Genomic DNA, 20,265 nt, shown 5'->3' with positions numbered 1-20,265 from the left:
CCGTCTCCAGGGCTACCATGGCTCTGTCCACGGGTGGCCGGGCTGAGCCTGCCCCTCCCAGGCATTCAGTTCCCGGGGTGGTCAGCGATTCCTTTACCAGCCCCCTGGGAGACCCGCGCCCCGTCTGGGACCTGGAGTATGGAGGCACCGGCCCTCGAGGGCCCTCGGCCTCCCCTCCAAGCCGTTGCACTCCGGCTTCTGCGCCGTGCTTCCGCCCCTGCAGGAGCTGCGCACCTGGGAGGAGGAGCTGACGCGGGCCGCGCTCCAGCAGAAGACCCAGGAGGAGCTGCTGCGGCGCCGCGAGCAGGAGCTGGCCGAGCGGGAGATCGACATCCTGGAGCGGGAGCTCAACATCATCATCCACCAGCTGTGCCAGGAGAAGCCCCGGGTGAAGAAGCGCAAGGGCAAGTTCCGGAAGAGCCGGCTGAAGCTCAAGGACGGGAACCGCATCAGCCTCCCTTCCGGTCAGTGGCCGGGGCCCTGCGGGGAGCCGGGGACCCAGCTCCGCGAGGCAGGACGCTGTGGGTCTCAGATCGGGGCGGGCTCGAAGTGGGCTGGCCATTCGGGGGGACACTGGCCCGCGGCCAAGCTGGCCCACCCCAGGGGAGGATCTGAGTGTGACTAAACGGACCGCGGGGAGGACAGGCGGGTCGCGGGCACACCTGACCGGCACCGTCTAGCAGCCAGCAGCCTCGTGGCTCCCGTGGAGGACTCGGCCCTGCGGAGTCACTCCTCTCAGGGTTTCTTTGAATAACCAGTTCTCTGGCCGCAGTGGAGAGTAGGATTCATGGGTAGGAATTTGAGTTGCACACAACCTTTCAGAAGCACTTTGGGTGAGGAGAGGTACATCTGTACTAGGTTCAGCCTTGGGAAAATGCAAATCAACACAAAACCATGAGTTAGAATCTTTGTGGGTTGTAATGGACCCATGGAGGGAGGCGGTGCTCACTGCGGGTTTGTTGTATTCTATGTCTACAAGGTCCCGGGAAGCAAGCTCAGTGGAAGTGGGAGGAAACCGAGGGAAAATAGCATCAGGGGGACACAGTGGAGGATTTTAAGCCCCGGGATGATGGCTTCAGTGCAAGCACGGGAATTCAGTGCAATTCCGTGGCTGGATTTGTGGGACGTGTCTCCTAGTGTTCTCGTACATTTTCCTGGCCGGCAGCACCGTCTGTGAGCCCCTCTGGAGCGTGTTGTGTGCGGTGGCTGCTGCTGTGAGCTGGGGAAGCTCGGAGGGAAGCAGTAGTTCCCACCTCCAGGGAGATCGCGTCTAGTCAAGGGACCTCGGTGCAGACACTCATCTGTTTATTACACCTCTCGATAGCTGAGGACACTGGGACTTAGAAAACCAGCGCTGTAAGGTTTCCCTTCTTTATGCCGTACCATAACTGCCTTTGGAAAACACCACAGTTTGGGCCATTAGTTCCATCACGCTCGCTTCCCTAGGTTCCCACCAAGGATGAGTCCTTATTACTCTGCTCTGCCGGCCCTTAGTGAGAAGCTTCTGGCTCCCTGCCTTGGTCCCCGAGAAAAGGGGGCCTCTCCTCATCGATTGTAAGAAACCGAATTTTAAGTCAGATTTCCTAGACTAATTAGCAAGTCTCACGATCTTAAGAAAACTGCTATAAATCTGTAGTTGCTGCACCTACCTGAGCCACAGATGAGCTTGACTCAGAGAGTGAATTTTCCTTCTCATACGTTCAGCTTGCTGTCCTGCCATCTTCGGGGAGAAAGCATTTCCCAGGCAAACAAGTTGCTTCTTAGGAAACCGGGGCCTGTCCCTCCAGCCTGCTGGGAAGTGTCACTTTTCTCGTAGGAACTGGATTATGGAAAATTCTAACACGCACGCATGTCTGTCTTTCCCCAAGCAGATTTCCAGCACAAGTTCACGGTTCAGGCCTCCCCCACCATGGATAAAAGGAAGAGTCTCGTCAGCAGCCGCTCCAGTCCTCCCGCGAGCCCCACCGTCATTCCTCGCCTTCGGGCCATCCAGTGTGAGACTGTTTCCCAAATTAGTTGGGGCCAGAACACACCAGGGGCCTCTGTCCCCTGCTCTGTCCAGCCACCGACTGGCCCAGGCTTGCTCCATCCATAACTTCTGCCACCTCTCCTCGGCAATGTGTATATACATGCACATATGTACGCAAACCCTTAGCGCTCCTTCTTGTCTCTCTCCGTTAGCTTTATACTGCTACCTCCCCTACTTCTCCTCTTAGAGACCAGCAGAGGGGTTTGTGGGCATTGATGGGATCTTTCGTGAACTACAGAGCAATTCAGAAACTGGCGTGTGCTATAGGTAGTCTGGGACCTGGCCTGGGCTGGTTGGTACCCTGGCCTGGGGACCTTGTATGCTCTCTGCCGTGTTCAGGGCATCATTGTTTTTTGTTATCGTTCATGCTCCCCAGGGGAAGCATGTAGGTCCTAAGGAAACTGGCCACATACTTCGGGATAGGTCAAGTCTGGACCAATTATATTCTTTTTTTTTTTTTTTAAAGATTTTATTTATTTATTTGACAGAGAGAGATCACAAGTAGGCAGAGAGAGATCACAAGTAGGCAGAGAGGCAGGCAGAGAGAGGAGGAAGCAGGCTCCCCCCTGAGCAGAGAGCCCGATGTGGGGCTCGATCCCAGGACCCTGAGATCATGACCCGAGCTGAAGGCAGCGGCTTAACCCACTGAGCCACCCAGGTGCCCCTGGACCAATTATATCCTTACAATTTTACAAGATTTACAAAAAATTTTCCAATTTTTACAATTTTAGTGTTTATTAAAAGAATTTCCACACACACGTGTGTGTATGAATGGAGTCGTCTCCCTAACTTAAAGATAGAGATTTCATTTAAAAACAAACAAAAGACAAGCTCTGGCTGGCTCTCCTTGAAAAACCCATTCATATCTGTGGATTCCCTTTTTTCATGTGGCCACCGTTGGCTGGAAGCAATGGCGACTGCCATATGCTCTGTATTTTACCTCAGTCCCCTCAGCTCCTGTATTTTTGGTGTCTGGAACCATCTGCTCATTTATGATACAAGCCTAGTCTCTGAGGCATTTGGGTTTGAACTTCTACTATAAGGCAGTAATGTTAGAAGAATGTTCCTCCTCTCTTCCCGGTTATAATTCTCTAGGCCGTTCCGTCCCCACCTCCTCATTGTCTTCCCTTCTTACCAAAATTCTTCTCTGCACCTCTGAGTCTTCCCTTTCACCCTTACCTTTTTTTTCCCCTTCCTACCTAGCTCCTTCCCTACCTACCCTGACTCCAGTTCCACTGGAACAAAACAAGTCCCGTAAGCCAGATCTGTTTGGAACTCCAGTGTCCGGCTGGCCTGAGCACCCGCTTTGCCTCGGACTTGGGAGGATCGGGGAAGTTTCCCGTGTTGGGTGCTTTGAGAGCGCTCGGTGACTGGTGCATGAGGACTCGAAGGCTCCACTTGGGCACAGAGTTTTTGACTTCTCCCCTGCAACTCCATATGTGTGTGTGTGTGTCTGTGTCTGTCTGGTGAGGTAGAGGCTAGTTTTGGGGGGACCCTGTCTATCTTTTTTCCAGGTCCCATCCAACTTTTGTTATTCACAGTGACACCGGGTGAAAGCAGCAAAACCTGGGGCCGGAACTCAGTCATCCTGAGAGAGGAAGGGGAGGAGGAGGAGAAGAGAGCCCCCAAGAAGAAAGGACGGACGTGGGGGCCAAGCACGCTTGGTCAGAAGGAGCTTGCCTCCGGAGATGAAGGGTAAGAACCGGAACGCAGGCGATTCTTTCCGCTTAAAGATGGGTGCTGCCTTTTAGAACTATGATGTGAAATACTTTCTCCCTGTTGTGGGTTTCATTGCTTGCTGAGAAATTACAAGCCTGTGGATCTTTGCAGTGGTTTTCCAATATCCTCGCTCCCTGGACCTCCCCTAGGAAGGGGCTCAGCCTACTTCTGTGTATGGTAATTATTTAACGCTTTGCGGGTCCTGGTAACTATTTTATGCTTTGCGGGTCCTGTCTTCTCTTTTGCAGCTCCTCCGCTGCTTTGTTGCGGCGCCAAAGCAGGCGCAGACCGCGGGCGACACGTAACTGAAGGAGCGCGCCTGTGTTCTTTCAGTAAGACTCGCAAACACAGGCGGTGGATGGGAGTTAGCCCTCCCGTTTGAGTCTGCCGAGCCGTGCCGGCGTCTGCCTCTTTCCCTTCAAACACCCGCGCAGAGCAAAGAGAAGGAAGGGCAGGGGACCCTCTTGACCTGGAGGCTTATCCCGAAGCAAGGGTGGTTGCAATAACCCAGAGCTGGCAGTCTGTGCGCTCAGATGTAACAGCATGGCCACCAGAACTTTTTTTTTTTTTAAGATTTTATGTATTTACTTGACACAGAGAGAGAGAGCAGAGAGGCAGGCAGAGAGAGAGAGAGGAAGGGAAGCAGGCTCCCTGCTGAGGGGACAGACAGATGCAGGGCTTGATCCCAGGACTCTGGGATCATGACCTGAGCCGAAGGCAGAGGCTTTAACCCACCAAGCCACCCAGGCGCCCCCAGAACTTTTTTAAAAAATTTATTTAAATTCAATTAATTAACAGTTTCCGAGATAGAGTTCAGTGGTTCATCAGTCTCCTGGAACACCCAGTGCCTGTGACATCTCGGGCCCCCAGAACTTCTTTTAAGCCCCACCTCCTGGCCACACTGAGTGTGTGAGCAGCCACTCTGGGCAAAGCACGAGACCCGGCTTTGCGTCTTGGACGTGCTGGTCTTCCTGAGCCTCATGCGTTAGATTCTCTCAGGTCCCGGCTCCTCAGAGGCCGTGCCCCGTGGTGCAGTCCGCAGTGGCGAGCGCACCTGCTGACCCCAGGCCTTCCCAGCCCTGTCTCCCCGCTGAGACGAGGATTAACTAAGTTCCTCTTTGGGACGTGCAGGCAGGATTCGCTGGCTCCTGGTGAGCCTGCGCAAGTACAGCTGTGCCGTGGCACGCCTCTTGTGCCGTTTCCATGTCACTGTTGAAAAATGAGCGTCGTGGTTTATGGTTCTTTTTCTGGGTGTTAAAACCTAGAATCCTGTTTCTTGACTTTTCTGAGAAGCAGCAGCAACCCCCTTCTCCCTTTGCAGTGACTTTTCTGAGCTTGTGCCTGGCTCTGGCCCTGGCCCTGGCCCTGGCTCTGGCCCTGGCTCTGGTATTCCTTTGACTACTAGACCATCTCAGGTCCAACGTCTGTTTTCTCTTGTCAGATCTGAGCTGAAGGCGAAAATGTCAGTTTGGTGCATAAAGGATTGACTCTTTGAAGCCAGGCTTTAGAAATCACTAGATGCCTTGGAATAGGGAAAGGGAAGGGAGGGGAGGAGGGAGAGAGGGAGGGAACTAAGGCAGGCAGGCAGGCAGGAAACTTTAGGTATGTAGGGCAAACTGCCTAAGCTGAGAGTTCAGTGCCTGAGCCCTCTAGGAATGGTAAATTGTTCTGCTGCGGTTGCTTCTGTAGGGGCAAGAGCTCCACAGTCTGAGTGCGCTTGAGCCCTGGGGTCCAGTAGGGTTGTGGTGGGTCTGAGAAACTCAGTCGCCCTGAATCCCTTGGTATTTCTGACTTTCGTTTGATTCCTGCCTGACAGGATTTCCCAGGTTAGCTGTGGATCCCAGTAGTTTCTATAGTTCTGTTTCATTTATAGATAGATATATTTTTTTGTCTTGCTGGTAAATTAACTTTATTTCACATTCCAAAATATTTATTTTGGCATTTCTTCTCCCTTCCATAGATTTGTCCTCAAAACTGTTAAAACAGTTCAAAATAAGACTTATAATTGATTCTCAATTCCTAGTCAAGAAATCACGTATATTCCGTTCATTCTCAAGTCAAATGTCGGAAATTTTTGAGAGGCTCTGTATGACTGTATTTCTAATTTTAGTCCCTATCAACGGAAGAAAATATGTAACAGCAAGAAGTTATGTTAAGTTCAGTAATGTTAAGTGAATTTGCATCTCCGTCCTTTTAAAAAAAATAGTATATATGTTATAGGAAACATATACTTGCTCATAGACAGCTTGGGTATGTGGCTTCATGCTGTCTCCGCAGTTACGCTGTGGTGGCTCAGGGACCTTTGCCCCACAGATTGGGAGGTCCTGGGCCTGTGGCAGCTCGAGCACGGCCACCTCGTTAAGATTCCCGCATGGTGTGGGCTGTGCTGAGCAAGCAAGAGCAGGGCGGCTGGCCACGTGATCGAGTCCAGCCTCGAGGGCTCCCATGTGGGAGAGGCTGAGTTGGATGTACCCACTGTCGCCCACTACTGATTTTCTTTATTCATTGAAGATCCCCTCAGAGACGTGAGAAAGCTAATGGTTTAAGTACCCCATCAGAGTCTCCACATTTCCATCTGGGGTGAGTCTCCTCTGCACCCTTCCATCAAGTGTGTTCGTAACAGTTCCCCTTCCATTTCCTCCTTCTCACGGCACACCCCGTAGAACCGAGCCTCGTTATTGCCAAGGCTGTGCTGAGTTTTTTTTCCTTTAAAGCAGTACCCCTGTGCACCCTGGGATCTTCCTGTGTTGGTCTGACTCTCCCGTTCCTCCCTTCCCTGACCGCCCCCATGGTTGGGATTCTTCCCGCACCCTTAGCTATAGGGGGATGACACAAGGCTGTTTGTCATCTTCAGCATTGGCTTTGACTTTGCTAATCCGGATCCCCTTGAACCCAGAAGATACTAGAGGATTGTCAGTCAGAAGTCCCAGGCTGTGGGTTGAGTAGCATGCTTATCTCTGGCTGTGTATTTTAGTAGAAACCACTGGTGGCTGAATGTACTTGAATTCATTGGTATTTCTGATAACACTTTGAAACGGATCTGAAATGAGGAGAAACGTTGGTCCTTCTCTCTCCCTCGGGATGGACTGGGAAGAGTGGGCTTAGTCTGAGTAGCTTTTTCTGATCCTAAAATGAGAGCCACCGCTGATTATTATCCTGGTATTTCCAAGGTAACAATAACCCACAGATTTCCTCAGTCTTCCCTTTTTATTGTCTTTTAGAGAAAAGACCAGTGCTTCTGGGCCTCTGATTCCCCCATCATATAAGGGGGCTGGAGGGGTCCCCCCATCAGGGTCCCCCGAGTTACTGGCTTGCAGGTGTGAGCTCCTCACAAGGGTCTGAAAGTGAGCTCCTGCCCTTTTCCTCTCCGTTCCCAGACAAACCAGGGGCTCCAGTACAGCATTATGTACTCTGCACATAGGTCTGTCCCAAAGTGCACTGGGTTGGTGCAGCTTTGTTGGCTGGTTTTTGTTTTTTATAAAAGTGTCTGGCTTTGAAAGTTGCCTGAGCATGCCATTCGCCGGGAAGGAGTGGAGAAATGGTCTGAGTGGAGCAGGCTGGCCTGTCTGTGTCTGCCAGCTCCCCTGCCCGGGGCTTGCCTGGCATCGCAGTGTCCCCTGATGTCAGCACTGTGCTGTAGACAGTGTCCCGGAGCGATGGTCTCTTGTGGAAGATGGGCTCGGGCAAGACCCGGGCCAGTGCTGGGCAGTCCGCGCTCTTCTGCCCTCTTGCCAGCCTGCCTGCTAGATCTTTCCCCCGCTCCATAGCAGCATGTGGAGGGGTGGGTTCACGGCCCTGCTTTTCTTTTCCGAGAGCATGTGTACTTCCGTTTGCGATGCGAGGGGACTCGGGGTTTGTTGCCTGTACGCCAAAGCTCATGGGCTTTGGTGGAATTAATAGGCTCCCAGGGAGAGACATTTGCACAGGCCCGTGGAGGTGAGGGTCGAGTAAGGGAAGTAACCAGTTCTCACAGTCTCCTCGTTTCCTCCCATCAGCCTCAAGTCCCTGGTAGATGGATACAAACAGTGGTCGTCCAGTGCCCCCAACCTGGGGAAGGGCCCGAGGAGTAGCCCAGCGCTGCCAGGGTTCACCAGCCTTATGGAGATGGGTGAGCCCTGCCCTTGTTCTGACCCTCCCTGTGCCCTCAGGGAAATTTTGGTCAAGCTTCTGGGACTGTTTGAGGAGCCCTGGTACCCCTTCATGGGCGTCTCCTCTTTCCCCGACTCCCAGGCCCCACCTCCTGCCCTCTTTGCTCGCTCTACTCCTGTTTCGTTGAACCTTCCCCGATCACAGTTTCTTCCTCCTGCTGCCCTGGGCCCGCGGCCTCCCATCCGAGGGAGCCAGGTCTAGTCTCCTAGGGCAGTGCAGAGGGTGAGGCCTTGAATCAGGCACTTCCCTTTGCTGGGTCGCTTCCCTTTGTATCTTAATATGGGGAGTCTGCAAACCAGGAGATGGTGGCGGGGGACACTGTGGTCTTTGTCCAGGGAAGCTTTCCAGTTGCTTGGGTAAGGTCTCCTCCAGGCTGTTGCTCAGACAGCAGGTGCTGTTCTCTCTGAAGACCTCCAAGGTCGAAGTGGGTCAGTTCATACAGTAGATGCACCTTCACCCGTGGAGGGCATTCCGGTCCATTGCAGGACACTGGTCTAAGGACCGGCCTCTAGGCCATCCCAGAAATTCAAGGTCTCTTCCAATTTTAAGGTGCAAAAAAGGGAGGAATGTTTCTGTTCTACCCACTATTCTAGGACACTCACACTCTACCTCGTGTGGTGAGGGTCCCTATGAAAGGAGTAGAAAAGTGGCAGATGACTTCTGCAGAAAACAGGAAAGGAGGCTGTGGAATGGAGAGTGATTTCCTCGGGTTGGCCACAGTTGAGCGTGGAGGGCTGAAACCCTGGGGCTCAATGCCGGGTTCCTTAGACTCTTCAATCTTTGCATTCCTGACGCTCCGCCAGGAGGCAGGGGTAGGAGAGAAGGACAAGATTCTCTTGCTGCTTCATCTCTGTGTCCTGTGTCCCCTTCCTTCCTCTCGTTCGCACAGAGGATGAGGACAGTGAAGGCCCCAGAAGTGGGGAGAGTCGTCTACAGCATCCACCCAACCAGTCCTACCTCTGTATCCCATTCCCTCGTGGAGAGGACGGAGAGGGCCCCTCCAGTGATGCAGGCCACGAGGAGCCCACCCCGGTCAATTCGGCCACCAGTACCCCGCAGCTGACGCCCACCAACAGCCTCAAGCGGGGCGGCGGCCACCACCGCCGTTGTGAGGTGGCCCTGCTCGGCTGTGGGGCTGTTCTCGCAGCCACGGGCCTGGGGTTCGACCTGCTGGAAGCCGGCAAGTACCAGCTGCTTCCCCCGGAGGAGCCCGAGCCCCCAGCCCGGGAGGAGAAGAAGAGGCGCGAGGGTCTTTTCCAGAGGGCCAGCCGGCCTCGTCGGAGCACCAGCCCCCCCTCCCGGAAGCTCTTCAAGAAGGAGGAGCCCACGCTGCTGCTGGGAGACCCCTCCGCCTCCCTGACGCTGCTGTCGCTCTCGTCCATCTCCGAGTGCAACTCCACCCGCTCGCTGCTGCGCTCTGACAGCGACGAGATCGTGGTGTACGAGATGCCCGTCAGTCCGGCCGAGGCCCCGCCCCTGAGCCCCTGCACCCGCAACCCCCTGGTCAACGTCCGCGTGGAGCGCTTCAAGCGGGACCCCAACCAGTCCCTGACTCCCACCCACGTCACCCTCACGGCCCCCGCGCAGCCCAGCGGCCACCGGCGGACTCCTTCCGACGGGGCCCTCAAGCCAGCGGCTCTCCTCGCCAGCAGGAGCCCCTCCAGCAATGGGCTGAGCCCCAGCCCTGGAGCAGGTGAGCCCGGCCCTCCTCCTCTTGCCTCTTTCCTGCCTCTGTGCCGCCCCCCCCCCCCCCCCCCCCCCCCCCCCCCCCCCCGCCGCCAAGAGTGGTCGTATTGGTGTCCTTCCTCCTCTGTCCCGCTCACCAGGACATGCTGCCCTCGGCTGGGGGGGGTGGCCCGGCCGGCTGCCCTCTCTCTTGCAGGAGAGACAGAAAGGTTCTAGGCAGGCAGGATCAGACCCGGGGCTCCAGGAGATACTCAGGCCCTGCGTCTGGGAGTGCGCCGTGCGGTGCTTGCAGGGTACGGGTGGGGCGGGAGCCTAGCTCTGCTTGTGCCCAGAAGCGGAGACGGAAGTTCCAGGAAGGAATGGCGTGCTGCCCCAGGAGGGGCACCTGGTGCCACGTGGCTGGGCTCCAGCCTGCCTTTACTGCGCGGGTGCAGTCTTGCTCACAGGCAAGCTTCCTCCTGGGCGTCCTGCCCTGCATCAGTCATCCCTTACTCGTGGCTGACTCCCTGGGCGTGGAGAGGGATCCCGGTGAACCGCTGGGCCCGGCATGTGGGCATGTGCGCGTCTCCTCTGTCTCACACCGAGCCACCTGGCCATCCTAATCTCATGTCCTTCCCACCAGCAGCCCCCGACCCCCTGGGGACCTGAATCTGACTCTGAAACCCCCCTCACCCTGCAGAAGACGAGGAGATGGTGACTGAGATTTGAGTGATACTTGAGTGTAAACGACAGTTATTTTCCCTTCCGCTTGCCCCCTCCCCTCTTTAGATTTTATTTTTGCTGTGCAGATGTGTGTCCTCTCTGGGGAGAGACCTTATGCCTCCTCTGTAGAGTTTGGTTACCTTGATTTGTTCCTGCCTCACGTGTTTATTCACCGAATCAACTGAGAATAAGCAGATCTTTCCTTAAGTCAGGGTCAGCGAACTTTCTTGGTAAAGGGCGAGAGAGTAAATATTTGAGGCTTTGTGGGTCCCGTGGTGTTTGTTGTAACTACTCAACGCTGCTGCTGTAGTGGGAGAGCGAGCAGTAGACGTGGCTGTGTTACACTGAACCTTTATTTGCCAACAGAGGGTGGTCCATGGGGCATAGTTCTGCCTTAAGCTCTTTCATTACAGATGTCACCTCCTTATGTCCCATGATTACTGTTCTAATCAGATACAGTGATCACGGCCTTCTGGTTCACTACTGTATCCCCAGTGCCTCCCAGCACACTGCCCGGCAGGTCACTGGTGTTCATTAACTATCTGTTACTCGGGTTAGTCCAAGTGACTAAGGCTATGACGGCTGTGGGGAGGGAGGAGTGTCCAGCCGGTGTCTAGCCGGCCCAGGAATGTGGTGTTGTCATCTGATGCTTCTCCCTTTGTCTCTCTGACCAGGAATGTTGAAAACCCCCAGCCCCAGCCGAGACCCAGGTGAATTCCCCCGTCTCCCAGACCCCAATGTGGTCTTTCCCCCAACCCCAAGACGCTGGAACACACAGCAGGACTCCACCTTGGAGAGACCCAAGACCCTGGAGTTTCTGCCTCGGCCACGTCCTTCTGCCAACCGGCAACGGCTGGACCCTTGGTGGTTTGTGTCCCCCAGCCACGCCCGTAGCGCCTCCCCAGCCAACAGCTCCAGCACGGAGACGCCCAGCAACCTGGACTCCTGCTTTGCTAGCAGCAGCAGCACTGTGGAGGAACGGCCTGGACTTCCGGCCCTGCTGCCGTTCCAGGCGGGGCCGCTGCCCCCCGCCGAGCGGACGCTTCTGGATCTGGACGCGGAGGGCCAGAGTCAGGACAGCACCGTGCCGCTGTGCAGAGCTGAACTGAACACACACAGGCCTGCCCCTTATGAGATTCAGCAAGAGTTCTGGTCTTAGCGTCACATGGGCTGGGGGCGGCCAAGGGGGAAGCCGGAGGAGATCGGGGGAGCTGGTCGGCACAGCCCTTTCTCAGAGTTGGACCCCCTGAAATCCAGCCCTACTTCTTGCACTGATAATGCACTTTGACGATGGAAGGGGTGGAAGCAGGGCCACTTCAGAGGGTCCCCTGCCCTGTAGGGCCTTTCTACCTACGTCCACTGGAAGGGGCTGTGGCCATCAGCTCTGGCTGTGTAGGGGAGAGAGGGGTGCGTGCATGTCCCCCATCCTCCACAGTCTTCCTCGCCTTTCGGGTGTCCCTGCAGGGTCACTCAGCCAAATCTGTCTGCTGCTCCCTCTCCTGAGTCCCCTGGGTAAGCCCAGAGCCTGTCCTGGAGCCCTCGTATTAGCCCTGAGTTCCCAAACACCAGTATTGGATGTTCTGTGATTGATTTTTGCTCCTCTTCCACATCCTTCCCCAACACCCATGAATCCGCATCTCAGCTGGGGTGAAACAGGAGCTTTTCCGGGTCCTCAGCCCTTATGTGCCAGCCGGAGGACCGAGGGCATGGTGCCCTGGCGTGGGGCACAGGAGTTGCCGGACCCGGCACTGACCTGCCTGTGCTTCCAGGTGCCCCCTCCCTGCATTTATTTGAGCCTCGCAGGGGTGAGGGGACCTGCCTCAGTGAGAACTGGGGGGGAGGGGGAGGAGTTAGGAAACCCAGAGTTGAGTGGCAGCCAAGAGGGTCACAGAGTCTGTCCTTGTTCCTTTTGGAAACATGCGAATAAGGGCAGAAACCAGCACCGTTGATGGCATCCATCTCCTACCTGGGGTCTGGACGTGGCCAGACCAGTTTCTGCCCCAAACATGCTCATCCCAGGGATCATTTCTTGGGAGACTCACTCACCGGTGCCAGTTCTGAAGCCAGAGACGAAGTTCCTGCGCTTGTCCATTTTGTTGTTTGACCTTTATGTGTGACGCCCGCCCGTCCCTTGACCTTTCCTCCCGTCCTGGGATCAGTGGACTTTGGGTTGTGTGTGTGGTTGGTAGAGACTTTGTGCCGCTCCAGAAGAGCTTATTGGTGGGGGCAGAGCGGGGGCTCCTGGACACTGGGAGCTGGCACTGGGGGGATATCTTCTCAGCCAGGCTGTCCGTTCCGGGATGCCCTTGAAGGAAAACGGAGCCTTAGTGGTACCTTCCGCAAACGGACACGGTGAGGCCATGATGTTTGTAAGGTGCTCAGTGAGCCCCTAATGATTGTGCCCCAAGCTTCGAGCCCCGGGCTCCGCAGGCTGACCACGGTCCCTTGTCACTGTACACAGGTGGCCCCGATGCTGGGCTCTGGACCGTGCACGGGGTTGGAAGGAGAGCAGAGGCCAACCCCTACTTTCCTGGAGTTGGTTTCCTTGACTTGAATGTTGAGTTGCTTCTAGAGCTTTCTCCTGTGTACCTTCACTTCTCCGCTTACCCTGAGGCCTCCTGTGTCAACTGTGAACAGTTGTCTTGTGCGGGACGCACACATGAACTTGATGGGGAGCAGAGCCTTAGGTCCTGCCCCTCTCCCCTCCAGACTCTCCAAACGTTGCTTCACTGTCCTCTCTCACAGAACAGTTCCCTGGAGATGCTGCGGGACAGCCCGTGGGCTTCCTGTGTTTGCTGCCTGGGGGCCAGGAAGTGGGGGGGCAGGGCAGCAACAAAGCTGGCTCAGGTGATGACTTTGGTCCCTGCTCCGTCTCTCCCTGTAACTGATAAAGTCCCAGCCTGGGAGTGAAGGAAGGGGTGACCTTAGCTTCCAAATGGCTCCTTGTTTGGTGAGCTCGGTGGTGCTCTGGCTCAAGGGTGCCACCTCATCTCGGGTGGGGGGCGCCCTCGGTGTGTTGCCCCGGGACTTGGCTGTCCTGTGTCATCTCTTCTTTGTGCAGCGAAGACTGTGAGAGACCATTGTTGCCCCCATGCCCCCCCCCACCCCTTGGCCAGAAGGGGAAAAAATGTGAAACCTCTCCACAGTTCCAGCCCACCAAGTGACTCCCCTTTGTTCTTGATGGGGAGAGGGCCGCAGGTGGTCTCTTCCTTGCCCTTCCCCGGGACTCGCCATAGCCCCTAAGTCACTAACTAAGTCCTAGGTCACTAACGCATTTGCAAACCCTTGGCTCCGCTGAATGGCCCCTCAGTGGGGCACAGCCTACAGCAAGATCCAAACGCTCTGGCTCTGGCTGCTCTGCACGGTGAGGCAACTGGCAACTGACCATTCTCTACTTTTCGTTGTTTCTTGGGGTGGCAGCCAACTCCTTTGGGAGTGGTAGCGTGACTGTTGCAGTGCCGGCTGAATGGTGGCCACTTGGCCTTGAGTGAGAGGTGGAACCCGTTTCTTACTTCCCGCCCAGAAGGAAGACAGGGGACGCCTGGGTCCGCTGAGGGTAGAATTGCACGTGCGAGAGGCAGAAGCAGGTTTAGTCTGAAGCGGCTTCGGGGAGCATGTCCGGGGAGACAGAGGAGTTCCTTCTCAGCTCCTCCAAACCCTGTCTCTGATGGGCCCCTGCCTGCTGCTCTCTCTGTGAGGCAAGGCTCGGTTGAATAAGGATCCTGTGTAGTAATGGGTTTGAGTTGCTTTCTGTCCACCTCGGCTCCCCGGCCTCTGTGGCCACGGTCAGGAGCAGGCCTTGAAGCTGGGGTCAGCCCCGGCCGTGGCATTAGCCAGCATCTCCCGTTCTCTTTCCTTCTCTTTCCTCAGGAACACTTACCCTCTGCTCTTGGCAGGTGCTCACTACCTAGAATGCGGTGACGGGAAGCAGGTCCTGCTCTCTGCTCCTCCTCCCCAGATCCTTCCACGGATTCTAAACAGGATTATCCTCTATTTACCCCCTTGGGGATCCAGGCCACTGCCAGGGCCTGAGTGGATGTCCCCATTGTCCCCAAGTGTTATTTCTGAGAGGCTCTGGAGGTGGTCTTCACCTCGCATCCTGTAGTACCCCTGGGTCCAGGGGTGATGGTGACGATAGCTCACAAGCGTCCAGTCGGAATGATGCTAACCTTTCCTCCCGGCCTCTACAAACTTGCATCATTGTCCTCCTGATGCACTTGCTGGTACAGAAGAGGAAGCGCTTCAGGAGGAAGACATTCAAGGGAAGAGAAATTGAAAAGCTGCTTGGGCTGGCTGCTGAGTTGGGCACCGAGCTCTTGAGCCCTGAGCGAGGTGTCTCTCTCCCGCTTTCTGCTTTGCTCTCTGGCCTTGGGCTTGGTCTTTTGCTCCTCTCACATTCCCTTCCTGTAAAAGCCACCGTTACCCGCTTCAGTGACGAGGCTTTGAGGACACGTATCCCAGCTGGTCAGCGAAGCCCACCGCTCCCTGCCGACCATCGGGACGGACTGCTGGCGTCAGCAGTGTGGTTCTCCTCACTCTGCCTCTGAGGGACTTGCCTCCTGTTCCTTTGGTTTCTGGAAGAGTAGTGCTTTGGAGTTGGCTTAGTCTGGGGGCCATGATCAGGCGTGTGTTCTTCTGCATTTATGTGGCACCTGGTGTTTGTAAGCGCCCTTTCTACTCCCCCCTCCCCACTTCACTTGTCCTGCTTGTCTTCACTGTCACCATCTTAGGAAGAAGGACCGAGGAGATGGGGAGGCTGGAGGCAGCGTCAGAATGACAGTTTGGGGTCTCACATTTTTTTAGGCATCATTCCCAGAGTCTGCTTTGTTCAGAGACTGAAATCAGACCAGTTCCTGGAAGAAAATTTGTGAGAAGGTCCGCCGGCCCTTAAGATCCATGTCCCGGTGTGAGGCTCTTTACAAAGCCCCTATTCCCTCCGGCCACGGTTGCTCAGGGACACGACAAGACACCCCAAGGGCACCCAGGTGTGGCTTATGGTCCACGCTCTTGCTCCTCAGTTCCCACAGTGGAGGCCCCCTCCTCCCTCCGTCCCGCCGCAAGCGGAAGACAGCGCCGAGCATTGCTAACTCTCCAGCACACGTTTCACAAAAGCAGAGAGCAGCGGACTCTGAAGTCCGGATGGCTGTGAAGGGGATGCTTCAGGGAGCCTTGACCTTTTCTCCTGTGTTTAATTAGCCTGTGCTTTTGACTCAGGTAGGTGAGGGCCCCCCTCAGGCAGGTGAGAAACACTCCGTTGCCTCTTGAAGGATTTGGGGGAAGAAGCAGATGTCCTTGCTGTAGTGCCAGGCTTTTCCAGAAAGCTCTGCCGGAGTCTGTGGTGCCCTGGATCAGAGGTGAGAGCAGCCCACGGCATGTTGTGGTCCCAGGTGACCATCGTGGCAGAAGTGGCAGACTAATGCTGACCTGAGCGGTCTCCGTACTAGCTGTGTGGAGTTGCAAATGTTTCTTCCCCTTTCTGGACCTCCGAGCCCAACCACGAACTAAGCGGGATGCTACCTTCCCTACCCGAAGCACGAAAAAGCCCTTTAACTTCAAAATATGTGATCCTGGAACCCAGGGTCCAGCACGGATGAGCCTCCCCTTGCTGGATCGCTTCTCTTTGCGGAGAAAATATGTGCGTGCGTGTGTGTGTGCGTGTGTGTGTGTGTGCGCGTGTGCATGTGTGTGTGTGGTTGTAGGTCAAAACCAGTCGAATCTTGGCAGTTCCCTTTGGTTCAGCATACTGGGCCACCTGCCTCTCTCCTTGGCTTCAGGCCTGGGGATGAGTTCTTGTCAGGCTACTTTTATTACTCACACACAATCCCAAATGCTCTCTTGTTTCAGACGAATCCTTGCTTTCTTAGGTCAGGAATTCAGATTAGTGAAAATCCACACTAGAAAGGAAAACGCGCTGCTGTGCTGGGAGTCCTCGGTCCCTAGCTCCTCCCCTGCCTGGCGCCCCGGGTGCTCGCCTTTGTGGGCACTGGTGTTGAAGGCAGGACGCAGAGACCCGAGTCCTGGCTAATGAAGCGAAGTCCTGGGATTTAGGTTCCTAGTTAAGCTGACCCCGCTCTGGACGTCTGGTTGGCTGTGCAGGCCGGGGGAGCCTCTCATCAGCCTCTCCGCCTAATGACTATTTCCCATTCGTCCGGGTGAGACACCGGCAGCAACTCCCTCCTTTGTTCTTTTCCTGTCTTGGGCCCTGGAAGCACCATGTCCCCCCAGGCTGCTCAGGGAGCCTTAGGGATAGTCGTTCTGAAGGCTGGCCTCCTTCCTTAACTTAGAGCCAGGAGGACTGGCCTTCCTGATGCTTCCTGCTTGTGGCTCCCTGCATTCCCCGCCTGTAGCCTTGCTCTGGGTCCCTCGGTCCCTGCTGCAGTGAGACCAGAGAAAAGCCCTTGCAGTGAGTTACACGCCCTCGGTCCCCAGCTGTAGCAAAGAAGGGAGGTGACGAACTCGTCCTCTTTCTCCTCTGAGTCTTCTCACTGTCCACCCTAAACACACACAGACTCGCACACTCACATGCTTGCACACAGATTTAAACTGAATTTTCTGGAGGATTAAGGAAAGAGGTTGGTGATGGGTTTTACTTGGTTTGCAGAAATGCCTTCTTTGGGACTTTCCTCCCTGTTCGAGCCTTTGAGTCTAGGTGAAAAAAGTGAAAGTTCACATTTGTGTTCGTTTTGTTTCTCTGGAATTAGCTATTCGTTTTCATCCCTAGGCTCCAGTGTCTTGTCCACACGTCCTGACCCTGTGTCCTTGAATTCCCATTTTGCTTTGGGATTTAAGTTATTGTAATTTGTCAACAATATTTAAGACTAGAAAAGCCCAGAAGGAAACTTACCAGGTTCTTTTCTTTGGCTTTTTTTTTTTTCAAGGTACTGTAAGTTGTTAACTAGGGATGCCAAGCAGGCTTGGTTCAATGGCTAAACCTCTTACCGTATTACAGTGTAATGCTGATTCAGCCTGGTCCCGCCACCAGAGCACACACAGACTTGAATAAAACTGTTACAACAATGACCTCTGGTTTGCCCTGTACTTTGTAAGCTTATCCTTTCCAACCTCTTTTTAATTAAACAGTTTATCCAGGGAACTGGCTCTTTCTGGGGAATTTCTGTACGTAAAAAAAATAAAAGCTATGTCTATGGTGCAGGAAAAAGGAGGTGGGTGAGGAGGTTCCCTGGTGGCCCTCCCGCACCCCCCCACACACCTCCCCACTCACCCCTCCCCCCCCCCCCCCGTGGACTACAGGGGCACTTCCGGCACGTGGCACTGAGAACAGCACCGCCCAGATGATTCAGTCTCTTCTCATAGGTGGCTTTCGCAGGGGCCACGGATTTGGACCTTCAGAGCCCCCTGTGCCCTCTCCCAGCCCTATGCCCCTCCCCTCTGATGTTCCTGGTGAAGCGGTAAATGGGGCCAAGAGAAGTAAAAGGGGTGTGAGGGGAATCTTGGGTTCTTCACTGTCTTGATACTCTCAGGGGCACTTGGCCAGCTGCGGGCCCTTGGACAAGCCACTTCACCTCTCTGGGCCTCTCATGGAAAAAGCTGATCACCAAGCTGCCTTTGCGCTTTCGCTTCCAGGATTACAAACTGGGTGGGGATGAGGGTAAGAGCAGATGGGGGAGGGGCGGCGGCGCACACGGGGGCTACCGTCCACCGCCTTAGTCCCCTTTTTCGCCATTCAGCTGCACGCGGAAGACAGCCTGTGAAACTTCGATACGGACACTCTCCCGCTTTAATGCTGTGACCTCGTACCTCGTGCCCTACAGCTTAGCTCCACCATCTGCAACCCAGGAGGGCTGACGGAGGCGGGCTTCTGTGCTGGATGCTGAGACGGAGAAGAAAGAGGACGTCGAGGGAGGTTTGCCCAGGGCCTACGTCATCTTCGGAAGGCAGATTGAGCAACGATGAAAAAATGACCAAACTCCTTGCTGGAGAAGATGCCATGAAAGAGACCAGATGCCCTGTGCAAGGCGTGGCACTCGCGCCACGTCTCTGGAAAGCAGTTTGGCCATGCGGCATTAATTCCATAAGAGGGGCCGAGAAATTGCATTTAGTCATTAACACCAGCTACAGTGTGCCAATGTGGGTGAAGACTTGACCTATGTTCTCTTATTCACAACATCTCAACATCCTTAAGAGCAGAGCCTGTTTTATCTCCATTATACATCGAGACAAATGAGGACCAGAGTCAAGTAACACACTCAAGGCCACCAGCTATCAAATAGGGGAGCTGGGATTTTTTCCGAGTCTAGCATCCCCGCTTGTATCACTTTGTGGGGTGCCTGGGTGGCTCAGGTGGTTAAGCGGCTGACTCTTGATTTTGGCTCAGGTCACCATCTCAGGGTCGTGAGATTGAGCCCCCCATCGGCTCCCTGCTCAGCGGGGAGGCTGCTTGTCTCCCTCTCCTCTGCTCTTCCACCTGCTCACTCTCTCTCTTAAATAAATCTTAAAAAAAAAAAAAAAAGTGTTCCTTACTTTTGGAATTTTTAGAATTTTTTTCTTATGGTGAATATATGTTACTTCTACGTGCAGTGAAAGAATGGTGAATTCCGAAGTTTGGGGTGTATTCCCAGATACTGGGTTCTCCTGCAGATGTTCCAGAAGTCTAGGCCACTTGCTTCAAGGCTGCTGCCTGACCTGAGTGACAGAGCAAGGTGACTGCAGGCCAGACCAGGACCAGGACAAGCTTCCAGGTCCTAATGGAATCTCCCCTGACCCCTCTTCTCATTTCTTCCTCCCAACTGGACAATGATGCTGAAATGGTGAGTCACCTGCAAATTGCAAGCGGAATCTAGTGAGGACACATGAACAGAGAAAGTTCTGGAAGGAAATAGCACAGAAGTGTCCTAGAAGGCATAGCTGGTGAGGAATGCCAGGTCCCGGGCTGACACACACGGTGTGCTCTGACATTTGCAACACACGCACACAACCCTCCGTGCCCAGAGTTGGGCGGGGGTTGGGTACAACCACACCCTGTTGACTTGACTGTGGAATGTGCTTCATTCAAGGCTGCGACCCTGTGCTAATCCCCTCCTGGATCCTTGCAGTCCCCACCCAGTCTAGTCCGACCAGCTCAGGCTGGGGAACATGTTTTGGCCCAGGTGGGTGGAGTCGGGGGTTGTCTGCTGCTCAGTCCTGCTCCTCCCCTCAGACACTGGTCACACGGTGGCCACCCAATCAGGAGAGCCTGTCGCACAGTCTCAAAGGGAGATGCTGGAGGGTCCTTTGTAAGCAAGGGAAAAGGGGACGTTGGGACAGATCAGCCCAAGGAAATGTGCTCAGGGAACCCAGGTCTGGTCACGTTACATCCCAATATCTGTAGGAAGAGGCCCACCTTCTTCAGCACAGCCTTGAGGGCACTCAACGATCTGGTCCCAGACTCCCTTCCCAAGCTCCTAGCGCAATTTCCCTGCCCACAGCTTCGCCTCATCTAAGACTGTACCCCTCTGGGTTTCCCTAAGATTTGATCTTCCAGCCGAGGCTGGATGGGGGAGAGGGGGGAAGCCATGTCTAAGCTGAGGCCTGAAACGGGAGTAAGACCGACCGAGTCCCTAGGTGGTGATGGCAGCTGGGATCCCAAGGATTATTCCAGCAGCCCTTGTTTTTTGTTTTTAATTAAAATTCAATTAGCCAACATTTAGTACATCATTAGTTTTTGATGTGGTGTTCAATGATTCCTTCGTTGCGTAGAACACCCAGTGCTCATCACGACACGTGCTCTCCTTAATGCCCTTCCCCCGGCCCCCCCATCCCCCGGCCCCTCTCCCTTCTGGAACCCTGTTTGTCTCCCTCTCTGATTTCTTCCCATTCAGTTTTCCCTCCCTTGCCCTGTGGTCCCCCGTGCTATTCCTTATGTTCCACATCTGAGTGAAACCATATGACAGTTGTGTGTCTCCGCTTGTCTTACTTCACTCAGCATAAACCCATCCAGTTCCATCCATGTTGATGCAAAACCTGAGGATTCATCCTTTCTA

The 20,265-nt window shown here is 54.8% G+C and overlaps 1 protein-coding gene across 2 annotated transcripts in view; it reads left to right on the top strand.

Moving 5' to 3' along the window:
* The window catches only part of MAP3K9 (mitogen-activated protein kinase kinase kinase 9), a 73,914-nt gene extending 56,609 nt beyond the window's left edge, over positions 1-17,305 (top strand). Inside the window, exons 6-12 of one of the 2 annotated variants that reach the window (XM_082733355.1) lie at positions 224-464; positions 1,872-1,994; positions 3,571-3,724; positions 6,260-6,328; positions 7,744-7,856; positions 8,787-9,590; positions 10,960-17,305. In XM_082733355.1, coding sequence (XP_082589481.1) covers positions 224-464; positions 1,872-1,994; positions 3,571-3,724; positions 6,260-6,328; positions 7,744-7,856; positions 8,787-9,590; positions 10,960-11,444 — 1,989 coding nt within the window. In that variant the 3' untranslated portion in view covers positions 11,445-17,305. The remainder of the gene's footprint in view (positions 1-223; positions 465-1,871; positions 1,995-3,570; positions 3,725-6,259; positions 6,329-7,743; positions 7,857-8,786; positions 9,591-10,959) is intronic. The other variant, XM_082733356.1, reaches the window with a different exon arrangement.
* The last annotated feature ends 2,960 nt before the right edge of the window (positions 17,306-20,265 follow it).

Source organism: Mustela nivalis (assembly GCF_964662115.1).
Source record: "Mustela nivalis genome assembly, chromosome: 6".
NCBI lineage: Eukaryota > Metazoa > Chordata > Mammalia > Carnivora > Mustelidae > Mustela > Mustela nivalis.
Note: the sequence above shows the minus strand (reverse complement) of the source record. Positions and strands in the feature narration are given on the sequence as shown.